This window comes from Trichomycterus rosablanca, chromosome 8, assembly GCF_030014385.1.
Source record: "Trichomycterus rosablanca isolate fTriRos1 chromosome 8, fTriRos1.hap1, whole genome shotgun sequence".
NCBI classification, from domain to species: domain Eukaryota; kingdom Metazoa; phylum Chordata; class Actinopteri; order Siluriformes; family Trichomycteridae; genus Trichomycterus; species Trichomycterus rosablanca.
In genome coordinates this window covers 19,221,773-19,241,039 of record NC_085995.1, presented here as the reverse complement: position 1 = coordinate 19,241,039, position 19,267 = coordinate 19,221,773, and the positions used below count along the sequence as shown (strand labels likewise).

The 19,267-nt window shown below is 41.8% G+C and overlaps 1 protein-coding gene across 1 annotated transcript in view; it reads right to left on the bottom strand.

Annotated features, from left to right (window-relative positions):
* taf7 (TAF7 RNA polymerase II, TATA box binding protein (TBP)-associated factor) overlaps positions 1-19,267 on the bottom strand; it is a 38,293-nt gene that overhangs the window by 3,858 nt on the left and 15,168 nt on the right. The window contains exons 6-11 of the mRNA XM_062999890.1: positions 15,477-15,600; positions 15,319-15,377; positions 11,366-11,438; positions 7,072-7,173; positions 3,900-4,094; positions 1,260-1,372 (exon numbers count right to left, since the gene is read on the bottom strand). Coding sequence (XP_062855960.1) covers positions 1,260-1,372; positions 3,900-4,094; positions 7,072-7,173; positions 11,366-11,438; positions 15,319-15,377; positions 15,477-15,600 — 666 coding nt within the window. The remainder of the gene's footprint in view (positions 1-1,259; positions 1,373-3,899; positions 4,095-7,071; positions 7,174-11,365; positions 11,439-15,318; positions 15,378-15,476; positions 15,601-19,267) is intronic.

Here is a 19,267-nt window from a genome sequence, read left to right as displayed (position 1 = left end):
AAGCATCCAGTCTAAATGTACGAAAAATAATACTGAGCATCAGGGCTGCAATTGTGGTCATATGTGACATACGAGGGTTCCTCAAAATTTTCCGCACTTTTTAACTCTATTAACAATTTTAAAAATCAAATGACATCACTTTTCTACATAGTCACCTTCCAAGGCATTTTTTTCTTTTTTTTATATTGTTCTTTATGTATTTTCTCCCCTTTTTTCTCCATTTTTAGCACATCCAATTGCCTGATTGCATCATGCTTCCTCTCCACCAATGCCGATCCCTGCTCTGATTGAGCAGAACGAGGCTCAGCCTCAGCAGACAGAAAGAGCTGAGATTCGATACGATGTATTCGAGATCCCAGCTCTGGTTTCAGCGTGTGTTTTTACCGCCATTAATTGTTTTCTTTTTAACATTATTAGCAAAATATGTTTTTGGTTGAGCGCGTAGCTACTGATGCACCGCTGCATTCATATCATCATCATATGAAAATCTTCTTCCCCTTAAAGCTTCTTTGAGCGGTCCAACAATGTGAAAATCACATTTAATTCCACAGCTAATTCCTGACTATAAGCTCTCTCTCAGTCATTCACGACCAATTACTACTCCTCCCGCCCTCACGCCACCGTTTCCAACTAAAGATAAAAGTGCAAAAACTTTTTGAAGATCCTTATCATACTTTACTATTAGACTTACTAATCACAAATGTAGTCTTAGCATAATCACTACCTGGTGTAGATTAGTGCTCAGAATAGTCCTTTTTTTCTTCCCAATCTAGTCGTATCTAATCACCTTATTGCATTACGCTTCCTCTCTACTGATGCAGATCTCCACTCCTGATTGAGAAGAGCGAGACTGACACACGCCCCCTCCGACACGTGTGCAGTTGCCGATTGCATCTTTTAACCCTCGCGAGGCGAGTTCATATGCGAATCAGCTTTGTGTACATAGAGCCACACCCTGATCAATGCATTATTCCTGGTCTCTGTGCAGGCACCATCAATCAGCCAGCAGAGGTCGTAATTGCATCAGTTATGAGGTCCCTATCCGGTTCTCCTCCCTGTATGAACAACAGCCAATCGTTGTTTGTGTAGCCGCACAGCCCAGCCAAGTTTCAAACCGACGAGTTTGAATCGTCAGCTCTGGTGTACTAGTATGTTTTGCCGCTGCGTCACCTGAGTGGCACATCTGACATGTTTTAAAACTAATATTTATTATTAACTTACCACATATACAAAGAAGTGAGAAAACGAGAGAGACCCACCTTTAGAGCCTGGTTCTCCACCTTCATGATCAGATCTTCCTGATGTTTCTTGCGAGCACGTGTCTCTTGTAGTTTGGTCTTGATGTTGTTAATCTGCACTTGGTACTCCATCACTGCAGATCAGAGGACAATAGTTTGCATCAAAGTAGCAGGAATAACTACAGTCTATTCATTGCTCTCATCAACAACTATACCTGCAGCCACTGGGGACAGACAGTAATACCTGTAATAACTAGTCTGGAGCTAACATCAACTTTGTTTGTTAATACATTTCTTTTTCTCTTATATATACACCGATCAACCACAACATTAAAACCACCTCATTGTTTCTACACTCACTGTGCATTTTATCAGCTCCACCATATAGTAGCACTTCGCAGTTCTACAATTACTGACTGTAGTCCATCTGTTACTCTGCATGCTTTGTTAGCCCCCTTTCATGCTGTTCTTCAATGGTCAGGACTCTCCCAGGACCAGTACAGACCAGGTATTATTTGGGTGGTGGGTCATTCTCAGCACTGTAGTAACACTGACATGGTGGTGGTGTGTTAGTGGGTGTTGTGCTGGTATGAGTGGATAAGACACAGCACCACTGATGGAGTTTTTAAACACCTCTCTGTCACTGCTGGACTGAGAATAGTCCACCAAACAATGAAGGTCCAGATGAAGACCAAGTCAAACAGCAGCAACAGATGAGCGATCGTCTCTGATTTTACATCAACAAGGTGGACCAACTAGGTCGGACTGTCTAATAGAGTGGACAGTGAGTGGACACTATTTAAAAACTCCATCAGCGCTGCTGTGTCTGATCCATTCATACCAGCACAACACACACTAACACACCAGCACCATGTCAGTGTCAATGCAGTGCTGAGAATGATCCACTACCTAAATAATACCTGCTCTGTGGTGGTCCTGACCATTGAAGAACAGCATGAAAGGGGGCTAACAAAGCATGCAGAGAAACAGATAAACTACAGTCAGTAATTGTAGACCTACAAAGTGTTTCTATATGGTAAGTGGGGCTGATAAAATTTAATGTTATGGCTGTAATAATCAGATAAACTAAATATGCTGTTTTGCATTTTTCTCTATTCCTCCCAATCTGCTAATAGGCAGGTAGCGCCACTGAGACTGAAACTCAGGCGCAGCAATGGTGTGCATTATCCTGCTGCACGGAGTACTTAATAAATGCTGCACACCCCCTCTTTTCTACAGTAAAGGCACAGAAATGTGTGTGTAGGAAGCGATTAAAACAGCTACTGTGCCAAAGATTGGCATGTGAGCTCATTTGTACAGTCAGACAGCCCAGACCTCTTGTTGTTAAACTGAACTTGCGCCACTTATCCACTAACTGACGTCACTTTGGACTGTGGGAGGAAACCGGAGCTCACGGAGGAAACCCACATAGACACGGGGAGAACCTTCGTAATATTGTGTTGGTCCCCCTTTTGCTGCCAAAACAGCCCTGACCCATCGAGGTATGGACTCCACTAGACCCCTGAATGTGTGCTGTGCTATCTGGCACCAAGATGTTAACAACAGATAAGATAAGATAAGATAAGATAATCCTTTATTAGTCCCACAATGGGGGATCCTTTAACTCCTGTAAGTTGTGAGTTGGGGCCTTCATGGATCTGACTTGTTTGTCCAGCACATCCCACAGATGCTTGACTGGATTGAGATCTGGAGAATTTGGAGGCCAAGTCAACACCTCAAACTCGTTATTGTGCTCCTCAAACTATTCCTGAACCATTTTTGCTTTGTGGCAGGGTGCATCATCCTGCTGAAAGAGGCCACAGCCATCAGGGAATACCGTTTCCATGAAAGGGTGTACATGGTCTGCAACAATGCTTAGGTAGGTGGTACGTGTCAAAGTAACATCCACATGGATGGCAGGACATTGCCCAAAGCATCACACTGCCTTCGTCGGGTTGCATTCTTCCCATAGTGCATCCTGGAGCCATGTGTTCCCCAAGTAAGCGATGCACACACACCCGGCCATCCATGTGATAAAAGAAAACGAGATTCATGAGACCAGGCCACCTTCTTCCATTGCTCCGTGGTCCAGTTCCGATGCTCACGTGCCCATTGTTGGAGCTTTCGGCGGTGGACAGGGTCAGCATGGGCACCCTGACTGGTCTGCGGCTATGCAGCCCCATTTGTTATTTTACGTCGTGTTTACACAAGTGACACATTTAAAATAAGAAGCCAAATGACAAATGATCATTAATAAAAATCACTGCTCTGAATGTGCTGTTAAGTAAATAAAAAATAAAAACTTGAAATGATACAATTCCTAACCTGCAATAAAATATAAAATGACAACAGATGGTCAGGGTGCACCTAGGAGCAAAGCAGATTTGTTGGTGACTGTGTTTGATGTGAGCTGTCAGGGCAGCAGAAAGCACTTACACATTTCAAAGCGCTGTAATGTGTCCAGCTGGACAGATCAGGCCTGCCAATCACTGCTGGACTGTGCGCCATACCAGATGTGCACTACAGGCTCCAGACACATACAGCTGCCCTCTTGTTAACCAAATCACTAATACAAATCAGCTGGGTCCAGTCTTTTACCCTGATTGGCATACCTACTGATCTCTGGCCCCATTAGCTGAGATGTGGTACGCATCAACCTACCAATCTGATTGCTGCTGTTGCTCTCATCTCTTCCTCCATCAGATCCGTTAAGCTTCTCGTGGAGCCGACCCACCATGTCGTCCTCTGTGTCCACAATGTTAAGGTCTTCGTCTTCATGCCGGTCGCCGTCGTCTTCCTCATCATCGCTGCTGCTGCTGATGTCATTAAAGATCTCCCGCAGCTCATCTCTTGGTGCTGAAGAAAGCAGACAAAGTGAATCAAGGGTGCAGTGACCTCCTAGGATTGAAACCTAAGATGGTCTGCATGTTAATGTTAATATATATATATACAGTGTATCACAAAAGTGAGTACACCCCTCACATTTCTGCAAATATTTCATTGTATCTTTTCATGGGACAACACTATAGACATGAAACTTGGATATAACTTAGAGTAGTCAGTGTACAACTTGTATAGCAGTGTAGATTTACTGTCTTCTGAAAATAACTCAACACACAGCCATTAATGTCTAAATGGCTGGCAACATAAGTGAGTACACCCCACAGTGAACATGTCCAAATTGTGCCCAAAGTGTCAATATTTTGTGTGACCACCATTATTATCCAGCACTGCCTTAACCCTCCTGGGCATGGAATTCACCAGAGCTGCACAGGTTGCTACTGGAATCCTCTTCCACTCCTCCATGATGACATCACGGAGCTGGTGGATGTTAGACACCTTGAACTCCTCCACCTTCCACTTGAGGATGCGCCACAGGTGCTCAATTGGGTTTAGTCCATCACCTTTACCTTCAGCTTCCTCAGCAATGCAGTTGTCATCTTGGAGGTTGTGTTTGGGGTCGTTATCCTGTTGGAAAACTGCCATGAGGCCCAGTTTTCGAAGGGAGGGGATCATGCTCTGTTTCAGAATGTCACAGTACATGTTGGAATTCATGTTTCCCTCAATGAACTGCAGCTCCCCAGTGCCAGCAACACTCATGCAGTCCAAGACCATGATGCTACCACCACCATGCTTGACTGTAGGCAAGATACAGTTGTCTTGGTACTTCTCACCAGGGCACCGCCACACATGCTGGACACCATCTGAGCCAAACAAGTTTATCTTGGTCTCGTCAGACCACAGGGCATTCCAGTAATCCATGTTCTTGGACTGCTTGTCTTCAGCAAACTGTTTGTGGGTTTTCTTGTGCGTCAGCTTCCTTCTGGGATGACGACCATGCAGACCGAGTTGATGCAGTGTGCGGCGTATGGTCTGAGCACTGACAGGCTGACCTCCCACGTCTTCAACCTCTGCAGCAATGCTGGCAGCACTCATGTGTCTATTTTTTAAAGCCAACCTCTGGATATGACGCCGAACACGTGGACTCAACTTCTTTGGTCGACCCTGGCGAAGCCTGTTCCGAGTGGAACCTGTCCTGGAAAACCGCTGTATGACCTTGGCCACCATGCTGTAGCTCAGTTTCAGGGTGTTAGCAATCTTCTTATAGCCCAGGCCATCTTTGTGGAGAGCAACAATTCTATTTCTCACATCCTCAGAGAGTTCTTTGCCATGAGGTGCCATGTTGAATATCCAGTGGCCAGTATGAGAGAATTGTACCCAAAACACCAAATTTAACAGCCCTGCTCCCCATTTACACCTTGGACCTTGACACATGACACCAGGGAGGGACAACGACACATTTGGGCACAATTTGGACATGTTCACTGTGGGGTGTACTCACTTATGTTGCCAGCTATTTAGACATTAATGGCTGTGTGTTGAGTTATTTTCAGAAGACAGTAAATCTACACTGCTATACAAGTTGTACACTGACTACTCTAAGTTATATCCAAGTTTCATGTCTATAGTGTTGTCCCATGAAAAGATATAATGAAATATTTGCAGAAATGTGAGGGGTGTACTCACTTTTGTGATACACTGTATATATATATATATATATATAAGCAAAACATTGAAATTTTGGACACATGGCCTATTGAGAACCTTGTGCTAAACTTCAAACACCGATTAGGCAAGAATGGGTTTTCATCAGTGAGGAATAGGCCCATAAGCTGCTATTCAGCATGCCAGGGCGAATTGCAGAGTCTTGAAAAAAGGCTTAACACAGTAAATATTGAGTCTTAGCATAAATGCGATGTTTTTTTTAAATAAAAGTTAAAAATTTACATATACAATATACACCGACTAGGCATAACATTATGACCACTGACAGGTGAAGTGAATAACACTGATTATCTCTTCATCACGGCACCTGTTAGTGGGTGGGATATATTAGGCAGCAAGTGAACATTTTATCCTCAAAGTTGATGTTAGAAGCAGGAAAAATGGATTTGAGCGAGTTAGACAAGGGCCAAATTGTGATGATAGACGACTGGGTGACAGAGCATCTCCAAAACTGCAGCTCTTGTGGGGTGTTCCCGGTCTGCAGTGGTCAATATCTATCAAAAGTGGTCCAAGGAAGGAACTGTGGTAAACCTGCGACATACCGGGTCATAGGCGGCCAAGGCAAACGGGGAGCAAAGGCTGGTCCGTGTGGTCCGATCCAACAGACGAGCTACTGTAGCTCAAATTGCTGAAGAAATTAATGCTGGTTCTGATAAAAAGATGTCAGAATACACAGTGCATCAAAGTTTGTTGTGAATGGGGCAAACAAGTCCATTAAAGGATCTGCTGCTAACATCTTGGTGCCAGTTACCACAGCACACCTTCAGGGGTCTAGTGGAGTCCATGCCTCAACGAATCAGGGCTGTTTTGGCAGTAAAAGTGGGACCAACACAATATTAGAAGGGTGGTCATAATGTTATGCCTAATTGGTGAATATATCTATCTTTCTGTGTTTGTTGACTGGTGATTCAAATACGTATTTATTTATTTTAGAGCCCATGCTATCTTTCGTTTATGTGACCACAGTTAATAAAACATGTTCATTGATTAATGGCTGGTTGCTTTTGAAAGGTGGCAGAGGTGGGAGCTCACTTAAAAACATATAGTATGGATTTAAATAGATACAATATCACTTTAATAGTGACTAAAATGATTTTATCTAACATGCTACAGCTCCAATAATTTGTGATATTATACTGATCTATAATTGTTCACAATAACTTAAAATTTTACTAATAACAACATTAAAATGCCAAAGGTAGACTGTTTAAGAACACCTGGTTTAGTGAATAAGCATGTATGTTATGTGTTTAAGAGTGTTTACTACCTGAAGAGCCATGACCCTTGTGGCCAGATGTTCCAGGTGAGTCCAAAATGGTTAAATTATTATCAGCTTCTTTGGTCTCATCCTCAGCAATCACTTCCCATCCTGATGGCCAAGTCAAGGTAAACATGCCAACAATTTAAATCTAATAAGCACAATGCACTGTCAAAACAACAGCATTAAGGACAGGTAAAATGGTTAATAAAATAATAATCAGCTCCACACTCCATATAGGACCACTTTGTAGTTCTACAATTACTGACTGTAGTCCATCTGTTTCTCTGCATATGTTTTTAGCCTGCTTTCACCCTGTTCTTTAATGGTCAGGACCCCCACAGGACCACCACAGAGCAGGTATTATTTAGGTGGTGGATCATTCTCAGCACTGCAGTGACAATGACATGGTGGTGGTGTGTTAGTGTGTGTTGCGCTGGTATGAGTGGATCAGACACAGCAATGCTGCTGGAGTTTTGAAATACCATGTCCACTCACTGTCCACTCTATTAGACACTCCTACCTAGTCGCTCCACCTTGTAGATGCAAAGTCAGAGACGATCGCTCATCTATTGCTGCTGTTTGAGTTGGTCATCTTCTAGACCTTCATCAGTGGTCACAGGAGGCTACACACGGGGCGCTGTTGGCTGGATGTTTTTGGTTGGTAGACTATTCTCAGTCCAGCAGTGACAGTGAGGTGTTTAAAAACTCCATCAGCGCTGCTGTGTCTTATCAACTCATACCAGCACAACACACACTTACACACCACCACCATGTCAGTGTCACTGCAGTGCTGAGAATGACCCACCACCTAAATAATACCTACTCTGTAGTGGTCCTGGGAGAGTCCTGACCATTGAAGAACAACATGAAAGGGGGCTAACAAAGCATGCAGAGAAACAGATGGACTACAGTCAGTAATTGTAGAACTACAAAGTGCTGCTATATGGTAAGTGGAGCTGATAAAATGGACAGTGAGTGTAAAAAGAAGGAGGTGGTTTTAATGTTATGGCTGATCGGTGTATAAACAAGTTTGCTTCATACTTACTGGAGTGAATGCAATTTGACTAATTGGGGCTGGACTTTGAATTTGTCACATAAAGGCAGAGCATGAACACAGCCGTAATTAAAACAGGCTGATCTTCAAACATTATCACTGCATACACTGCATACTGCATACTAATACGTCTAATCAGCTCACTACTAATGATAAGGTTCAAACTATGTGGCACATCGGAAGTGGGTTGGGTCGTAACAGAAAATCAAGACTTATGTGCTGTGTAAACAATATCAACCTGTTATAACATTTACATTTACGGCATTTAGCAGACGCTTTTATCCAAAGCTACTTACAGTGAAACAGTATACAATCTAAGCAATTGAGGGTTAATGGCCTTGCTCAAGGGCCCAACAGTGGCAACCTGGCAGTGGTGAGGCTTAAACCGGCAACCTTTCTCATTACTGGACCAGTGCCTTAACCACTAGGCTGCAGCTGCCCTGCGAACATACATTATGGGTATTTTTGCAGACGTATGACAGGATGTTTTACTGTCTACTGACACACAATTTAGCAGATAATATCCTACTACACCAGGTCTTACACTCCCAGACATGAATGTCTGAAAAAATCAGGACAGGTAATTACTGGTTACACAAGATTCATCAGTTCAAGTCGTTACTGTCAAACACAGTCACAGACAATTTTGTATCACCAGTTCACCTCACCTGCATGTCTTTGGACTGTGGGAGGAAAATGGAAGCTCCCAGAAGAAACCCAAGCAGACACAGGGAGAACATGCAAACTCCACATAGAAAGGACTCAGACCGCAAAAGTTATTAAATGCCGCCACTCGTATAGTGCAGCGGTAAAATATGCTAGCACACCAGAGCTGGGATTTCAAATCTCAGCTCTGCCTTCAAGCTGGGCGGCTAAATGAACAACGTTTGGCAGTTGTTCATCTAGAGAAGGGAAATTCCGTACAGGGACCTCATAACTGATGCAATTACGACCTCTGTTGGCTGATTGAAGCCGTCTGCACAGAGTAGAGGAATAATGCTGATCAGGGTGTGTCTCTCCGTGCACAAGGCTGATCCGCATATGAACTCGGCTGGTGCCGGTGAAATGATGCAGTCGGCTACTGCACACGTTTCGGAGGGAGCGTGTGTCAGTTCGCTCTTCTCAATCGGGGTGGGGGTCAGCACCAGTAGAGAGGAAGCATGACGCAATTGGGTAAATATATAAAAAGGGGAGAAAATGCATTAAAGAAGTTATTAAATGCCCTAAAAACAAGCTTAGTAATTAATAAAATTATTAATTAGTAATAAATTAGTAATTAAAAACACAGTACTTAGTAATTAATTATGTAAACAGCAGACACACAGAGCAACTTTATTTACTACAACCTCTTATCAACTAAATGTACAGTTTTGTCTGCTTTAACTAAACACTTCATAATTTATACCATTTAAACAATACTGTTTAAATTTGTGCATATTATATATTTTAGCCATGCAAGCTTACACCGATCAGGCATAACATTATGACCACCTTCCTAATACTGTGTTGGTCCCCCTTTTGCTGCCAAAACAGCCCTGCAACTGTGATGCACTGTGTATTCTGACACCTTTCTATCAGAACCAGCATTAACTTCTTCAGCAATTTCAGCTACAGTAGCTCGTCTGTTGGATCGGACCACACGGGACAGCTTTCGCTCCCCACGCCCATGACCCTGTCGCCGGTTTACCACTTTTCCTTCCTTGGACCACTTTTGATAGATACTGACCATCACAGACCAGAAACACCCCACAAGAGCTGCAGTTTTGGAGTTTCTGACCCAGTCGTCTAGCCATCACAATTTGGCCCTTGTCAAACTCGCTCAAATCCTTACGCTTGCCCATTGAAGATAAAATGTTCACTTGCTGCCTAATATATTCCACGAGATAATCAGTGTTATTCACTTTACCTGTCAGTGGTCATAATGTTATGCCTTGTCGGTGTATAAGAATGGTTAACTTAAGACGGTCTGACAGCTTAAAAAGCACACAAGTTATTACCTGACTGTACAGGTATCCCGAGATTTTACCAAGACCTACATTAGTAGCCATTTTCGCTACCTGAGGATGACAATTACACTGTTCATACATAATTTCTACTTTATTGTCATTCAGACCATACAACAGGGAGTGCACAGCTGTGCAGCTGTGCAGGGAGTGCAGTTCTCCAAGCTTGCCATAAAACAGGCAAATGCCCATAAGGCAAATATTCATATGCGAATCAGCCCTGTGCACGGAGAGCCACACCCTGATCAGCATTATTCCTCTACTCAGCATAGGTCATAATTGCATCAGTTATGAGGTCTCTATCTGGCTCCCTAACCCTGTATGAACAACAGCCAAACGTTGTTCATATAGCTGCCCAGCCCAGCCGGATGGCAGAGCTAGTGTATTTTACCGCTTTGCCACCTGAGCGGCTTCTATAGCACTTTTAACAATGGACATTGTCTCAATGCAACTTTACAAAATCCAGCAAGCCAAGAGCAACAGTGGCAAGGAAAAACTCCCTTATAAATACAGGAAGACTCAGGAAGGACCCCCATCCTCCTTGGGTATGTTGCTGCTCACGCCTCCTCCGACCAGTGCGCAGTCCTAGCGCAGTCCCCCTTCTTTTTCTTTACACAGCGTTTGAAAACCCCACACACTTAGTCCGATCATCCCACCCAGCAAACACGATGGCCCATTAGTGTCTGCTGCAGGCACCGCCAATTGTGCCCGCTAGATGGCTTCTATGTTTTACACCATTTTGAAATTCCAAATAGCATCCTGAGCACTGTGCGGTGTGTAACGACACAATTTATATTGATTAGACATACTATTTATTATTTGGGACACAGCCTACTCTGTGGTCAGGTCTGTTGGTTCTCCCAAATAAGACATCCAAGGCAAAATCCTCACACTTCATCAGACCTCTAATCTCATTACAGCTGACATATGACCCTGTAAGACTTCCTAACCTGCAATGAGTAGTACGTAATACTGCGAACAATATGATTACATAATAACAGTGAATACAATTACAGTACATAGCATTGGTAAGTCGAGTGTTCAGCAAACAGCAAAATCCTGACATCTAGTGGCAAAGCTGTGTATTACATTAAATTTACATAATACAATTAAAACGGGTATTTTACAGCTGAATAAAAGGTTTTATAAAAGAACACCACAACTGAGTTGGCTGAGTAATAACAGCTGTACACTTTAAAAAAGCAAGGGCAGAAGAAAAAGCACAAGAACCATAAAAGGATACGGACACTGACAGCTTCAGCATCTGTGCTCAAAAGCCTTTTCACTTCTTTTTCCACATCTGGAGACTCGATATACTGTAAGAAAAAACACCATGCAGATAAACAAACACACCCACAATATATACAGTGGATTGAAAAAAGTATTCAGAACCTTTGACTTTGCACATGCTATTGTGTTGTGTTTTTGATTTTGAAAGGATACCCACAAAGTAACAGCTAAATGTTTATATATGTTATTTAAAATGCCAATTATATTTATACAATGAAACCTATTTAAAATCAAATCCACATTGAGATAGTGTATTTTCTATTTTGTATTTTTCCTAAATGTAACATATTAATTACAAATCATATAACTAAACAGTTTAATGTCAAACTGTTATAAATGTATTTCTTTATTTGGGTTTTATGCCACTTTATGCACATGATTGTTTATGATTAGATGTTTAAGTCATTTTTTCCTTGTTTCTATTTGTCTATTTATATTATTTGTATTTTTGTTCCTGTCTGGACGTTTAGAATTGATCTTGTGTTTTATTGGTTAAGGGATTCTTTAACAGTTCCAGGTATGTGTAGCTGTTGTCTCTCTCTGGTGTATTTGATCAGGATATGCTTTATTGTGAGCTGTGTTTGGCATCTTTCACATGTTGGGGGATGTCCCCTTTTATTGAGTACTGGTGAGTGGTTTTTGTATGACCTAACTTGGTCCATTCGTCTTCATTGATGCATTCTTGGCTTATTGCTGATATTTGGATGTTGTCTGCGTGTCCCACTCAGTTTTCCATTTTTCTTTAATGTATTTATTTATTAAAAACTTGATATCTCTAGAAGAAATTGTTGTGTTTGTTGTATTTTGCATTATTATCTTTCTGGCTAATTTATCTGCCCTTTCATTTCCATTTAATCCACTGTGTCCCCGGTACCCAGCAGTTATGTTGTAATTCATCTCAGGTAGTCTATGGATGGATCTTTGTATACTGTTAATTTATTTATTTATTAGGCTTTTTAACATCATGTTTTACACACTCTGGTTACAATCAATCGGTAGTCATGGACAATTTTATATCTCTAATTCACCTCACTTTCATGTCTTTGGACTGTAAGAGGAAACCGGAGCACCCGGATAAAACCCATGCAGACATGGGGAGGACATGCAAACTCCACACAGAAAGAAACCAGACCGCCACACCTGGGGAATCAGGAACCTTCTTGCTGTGAGGCAACAGTGCTACCCACTGAGCCACCATGTCGCCCCTGTATACTGTTAAGAACTGTTATAAATAAACAGTTTAAATGAAAAGTTACATTTTAGGTTCAAACAATTCATATATTTTAAAATATTTTATTATTGGGAAGTACTAAAAATCAATTTAGCACATTTGTAAAATTGACCATACGCATACCTTTGTATAAGGTTTGTATATATATATATCATGGTGATGGTGAACGCTGGCGCATTTGGCTGCCGCTACCGTTGCCGTATTTTGTTTTATTTTATTTTATTTTTATCGTAATTTTTTTTCATTTTCATCTTTTCGCACACTCCTGTGGTCACTAGCCATTTGTGCATTTTTGGGTCGTGAGAGATAATGCTGGTGCGTTTGAATGCCGCTTCTCCCCCGGTGAAACTGTTTGAACGAAAACATTGCACGAAACATTTTACTGGATTTTATGCATTGGATTTGGGATCTTTTTTTACTGTGCTTGTGCTGCTGATGCTTCTATGATGTGGAGCGGTGTATCCGGAGCAGTGAGAGTTAGCGGATTAACTGTTTTCTGTGTCCGCTGCTCTGTGTAACATCTGCTGTTGTGTCTAACTGTCAGTGTGGATGGTTCTGAATAGCTCCTTTGGCTGCTGGGATTGGATGGCTGGAGTCTCTGCAACTTTTCTGGTCTAGACAACGTCTCATCATGACGATGGAGTGCTCTTACAGTGAACTCTATGCTCTGGGACATTCACGGTATAAACCTCCAACATCTTTACTGCTCCACCGCGACCCTGGTATTTTGCAAAGGCCTAAATATTCCCACCGAGCCTCAGGTCGGACTTCTGTTTACCAACAGCATGCTAACAGCAACATTCCCTCACTCTGGTCACTGCAACGCCGTGAGGTTGCCAAGGTGATGCTAGGCTCCTCCCACCAGAAGTACAGAAATCTCATCTGCAGCAGCGTTCAAACCCCCTCAAAACATCTTTTCCAGCTGACTCAGAACTGTGCCACATGTTTGGTGTTTCCTATGTTTGTAAATGTGTATTTTATTTATTTCTTGCTTAGTAAATGTGTATTTTATTTATTTATTGCTTAGTAAATGTGTATTTTATTTATTTCTTGCTTAGTAAATGTGTATTTTATTTATTTCTTGCTAAATGTGTATTTTATTTATTTCTTGCTTAGTAAATGTGTATTTTATTTATTTCTTGCTTAGTAAATGTGTATTTTATTTATTTATTGCTTAGTAAATGTGTAATTTATTTCTTGCCCAGTAAATGTGTATTTTATTTATTTCTTGCTTAGTAAATGTGTATTTTATTTATTTCTTGCTTAGTAAATGTGTATTTTATTTATTTCTTGCTTAGTAAATGTGTATTTTATTTATTTCTTGCTTAGTAAATGTGTATTTTATTTATTTATTGCTTAGTAAATGTGTATTTTATTTATTTATTGCTTAGTAAATGTGTATTTTATTTATTTCTTGCCTAGTAAATGTGTATTTTATTTATTTCTTGCTTAGTAAATGTGTATTTTATTTATTTATTGCTAAATGTGTATTTTATTTTATTTATTTTTTTGCTTAGTAAATGTGTATTTTATTTATTTTGCTTAGATTTTCTATATTCTTATTGTACAGCGTCCTTGGGTGTCATGAAAGGCGCTTTTCAAATAAAATAAATTATTATTATTATTTATTATTATATGGTCGGATTTCCTTGAGTCTTAGCCTTTCCATTGAAGCACATGCTCAAAACGAATTGTCTTGTGAATTTGATCTACTCATCTACTCATCAGCCAATGTACCAAATACGAATACATTCTGATAAATCTTAAAAGATTTAACCTTCCACTTATATTGTTGAGGATTAGAGGATTTGTAATGAAAAAAGGAACACAAAAAGGGACAGCTAGATACCCTATATTGCCAAAAGTATTCACTCACCCATCCAAATCATTGAATTCAGGTGTTCCAATCACTATCATGTTCACAGATGTATAAAACCAAGCACCTAGGCATGCAGACTGCTTCTACAAATATTTGTGAAAAAATGGGTACCGTGACAGGATGTCACCTGTGCAACAAATCCAGTACTTGTCTGACTGCATTGTGCCAAGTGTAAAGTTTGATGGAGGGGGGATTTTGGTGTGGGGTTGTTTTTCAGGAGTTGGGCTCGGCCCTTTAGTTCCAGTGAAAGGATTCTGGACAATTTAATGCTCCCAACTTTGTGGGAACAGTTTGGGGATGGACAAAGCAAGGTCCATAAAGACATGGATGAGCGAGTTTGGTGTGGAAGAACTTGACTGGCCTGCACAGTGTCCTGACCTCAACCCAATAGAACACCTTTGGGATGAATTAGAGTGGAGACTGTGAGCCAGGCCTTCTCGTCCAACAACAGTGTCTGACCTCACAAATGCGCTTCTGGAAGAATGGTCAAAAATTCCCGTAAACACACTCCTAAACCCTGTGGAAAGCCTTCCCAGAAGAGCTGAAGCTGTTATACTGTAGCTGCAAAGGGTGGGCCGACATCATATTAAACCATATGGATTAAGAATGGGATGTCACTCAAGTTCATATGTGTGTGAAACAGACGAGCGAATACTTTTGGCAATATAGTGTAAATAGCGGTGAACACATTAGTGATTGAATGTGGTCAACAGCCAGCTTCACCTTATAGGTGATTCATTTTAGGAGGACAGGTTTGTAAAACCAGCAAAACAGCAAGAAAACAAAACAAAGTTACCTTCTTTTTTGCTGTCTTTCTGAATCGCCTCTTTCTCGTGTTCTTTAACGGGCAGGTAACTTAAAAGAGAAACACACTCGGCTGTTAATAATCAGTAATTAAATACAATGTAATTGGTTATTATCCATTCATTAAAGTAGAGGTAAGCGGAGACTTACTGCCATGGTTCCAGATGAACTTCTTGTCCTTGTCTTTGTCCTTTTTCTTTGTTTTAGAGTCAGTAGTGCCTGTGGGCTCCTCTAGAGGGGGGTACAGGTCTCCATCCAGAGTGCACACCAACATCTAGAAGCACAAAATATACCAAACTACACTTTTTTAATGACTAATTAGGACAGTTAGTTATTGGTTACACAAAATTAATCAGTTAAAATTTTTAAAGTCAAACACAGTCATGGACAATTTTGTATCTCCAATTCAGCTCACTTGCATGTCTTTGGACTGTGGGGAAAAAACCCATGCAGACACAGAAAGAACATGCAAACCCCACACAGAAAGGACCTGGATACCCGTTCCACCTGGGATTGGCACCCAGGACCTTCTTGCTGTGAGGCGACAGTGATGGAGTTTTTAAATACCGTGTCCACTCACTGTCCACTCTATTAGACACCCCTACCTAGTTGGTCCACCTTGTAGATGTAAAGAAAGAGACAATCGCTCAACTATTGCTGAGTTGGTCATCTTCTAGACCTTCATCAGAAGTCACAGGACGCTGTCAACAGGGCTCTGTTGGTTGGATAGTTTTGGTTGGTGTGGTCCAGCAAGGACAGTGAGGTAAATAAAAATCAGCACTGCTGTGTCTTATCCACTTATACCAGCACAACACACACTAACACACCACCAACATGTCAGTGTCACTGCAGTGCTGAGAATGATCCACCACCTAAATAATATCTACTCTGTGGTGGTCGTGTGGGGGTCCTGACCATTGAAGAACAGCATGAAAGGGGGCTAACAAGCATGCAGGGAATCAGATGGACTACAGTCAGTAATTGCAGAACTACAAAGTGCTTCTATATGGTAAGTGGAGCTGATAAAATAGACAATGTGTGTAGAAACAAGGAGATGGTTTTAATGCTTAGACTACAGTCAGACAATGCACTAGCAGCAAAGTACTTGTAAATGTACTGTACATGTATGGGTCTGGCTATGCCACTTCTGTATACACACATGGTTGTAAAATGATTACGCTTTGTTACGGCAGGCTAAATGGATTAGATTAAATGGAGTACAGAAGCTACGCAACCAGTGAACAATAACTGGAGGCTGTGGGTGTACATAAAGTTACGGCTAATTCATACTTGTGCAGCGTGTATCAGAACATGCGATATTGCATGCAAGTCTTTGTGTAGGTGTCGGCAGGTGGTAAGGAATATTAAAACATCTCTTTAGGTACTTTTCTAATTCACAGTACCATATGATAGTGGTCTCCGACCACGGTACCAATCCGTGGGTCATTTATTACCGGGCCACACAGAAAGAATAAATAATTAGAGATCACTACAAAAGCAATGACAACACTGCTTCCATTTTCAAAATCCTGCAGTGACGGCAACTAAAACAAAGTTACGGAGTAGACTGGACACAAGGAACACACTTAGAGTGTAATTATCTCTCATCACCCCTAGGTGGGAGCGTCTCGCTGCAGCAAAGAAATATGAAGAAGAAGAACGCCTTTATTTGTCATACATACAGTGTATCACAAAAGTGAGTACACCCCTCACATTTCTGCAGATATTTAAGTATATCTTTTCATGGGACAACACTGACAAAATGACACTTTGACACAATGAAAAGTAGTCTGTGTGCAGCTTATATAACAGTGTAAATTTATTCTTCCCTCAAAATAACTCAATATACAGCCATTAATGTCTAAACCACCGGCAACAAAAGTGAGTACACCCCTTAGTGAAAGTTCCTGAAGTGTCAATATTTTGTGTGGCCACCATTATTTCCCAGAACTGCCTTAACTCTCCTGGGCATGGAGTTTACCAGAGCTTCACAGGTTGCCACTGGAATGCTTTTCCACTCCTCCATGACAACATCACGGAGCTGGCGGATATTCGAGACTTTGCGCTCCTCCACCTTCCGCTTGAGGATGCCCCAAAGATGTTCTATTGGGTTTAGGTCTGGAGACATGCTTGGCCAGTCCATCACCTTTACCCTCAGCCTCTTCAATAAAGCAGTGGTCGTCTTAGAGGTGTGTTTGGGGTCATTATCATGCTGGAACACTGCCCTGCGACCCAGTAATCCATGTCCTTTGTTGACATGTCTTCAGCAAACTGTTTGCGGGCTTTCTTGTGTAGAGACTTCAGAAGAGGCTTCCTTCTGGGGTGACAGCCATGCAGACCAATTTGATGTAGTGTGCGGCGTATGGTCTGAGCACTGACAGGCTGACCCCCCACCTTTTCAATCTCTGCAGCAATGCTGACAGCACTCCTGCGCCTATCTTTCAAAGACAGCAGTTGGATGTGACGCTGAGCACGTGCACTCAGCTTCTTTGGACGACCAACGCGAGGTCTGTTCTGAGTGGACCCTGCTCTTTTAAAACGCTGGATGATCTTGGCCACTGTGCTGCAGCTCAGTTTCAGGGTGTTGGCAATCTTCTTGTAGCCTTGGCCATCTTCATGTAGCACAACAATTCGTCTTTTAAGATCCTCAGAGAGTTCTTTGCCATGAGGTGCCATGTTGGAACTTTCAGTGACCAGTATGAGAGAGTGTGAGAGCTGTACTACTAAATTGAACACACCTGCTCCCTATGCACACCTGAGACCTAGTAACACTAACGAGTCACATGACATTTTGGAGGGAAAATTTGGACATTTAGGGGTGTAGTCTCTTAGGGGTGTACTCACTTTTGTTGCCGGTGGTTTAGACATTAATGGCTGTATATTCAGTTATTTTGAGGGAAGAATAAATTTACACTGTTATATAAGCTGCACACAGACTACTTTTCATTGTGTCAAAGTGTCATTTTGTCAGTGTTGTCCCATGAAAAGATATACTTAAATATCTGCAGAAATGTGAGGGGTGTACTCACTTTTGTGATACACTGTACATATACAGGTGTACAGTACGACAGAATTTTTTCTTAGCATATCCCAGCTTGTTTGAAAGCAGGGGTCAGAGCGCAGGGTCAGCCACTGTACGACGCCCCTGGAGCAGACAGGGTTAAGGACCTTGCTCAAGGGGTCAACAGTGGCTGCATGGCAGAGCTGGGATTCAAACTCTCAACCTTTTAGTTGATCGCCCAAAGCTCTACCCACTGGGCTAGCACTGTCCCACAGTGGTAAGCTCAGGGTTCCCACAGATTGTTCGTCATTGGTGAGTAATATTGACATGCATTGTGTGTTTTTTTATTATGCTCGCCGTACAATTTTATTTTAAATCCTCCCACCCTGAAGGTCCGTGAAATTATATCTTATATGAAACCGGTCCGTGGTGCAAAAAAGGTTGTGCTATGGCATGGTGCGTTTAAAATCTGTGGTCCCACATTTAATAGTCGTTGCCATTGTGAAGTGATCTGTACTGTTCTCCTATGACCCTGTGCAAAATTTTCGACATTAAAACTTGCGAACTGATAAATCTTGTGTAACTAGTAACTAGCATTTCTGTCATGAATGTAACCAGTCATGGACAATTTAGTATCTGCAATTCACCTCACTTGCATGTCTTTGGACTGTGGGAGGAAACCGGAGCTCCTGGAGGAAACCCACACAGACCTGGAGAACACGCAAACTATACACAGAAAGAACCCGGACCGCCCCACCTGGGGATCGAACCCAGGACTTTCTTGCAGTGAGGCGACAGTGCTACCCACTGAACCACAGTGGCACCCTCCAACAGCAATACATTTAATTTACCAGTGCGATACAGCTTTAAAGAAGTTTAGTCTCACACAATAGAACAATGGAACACATTGAGAACTGCTTATGATCAGCTGACGAGGTGC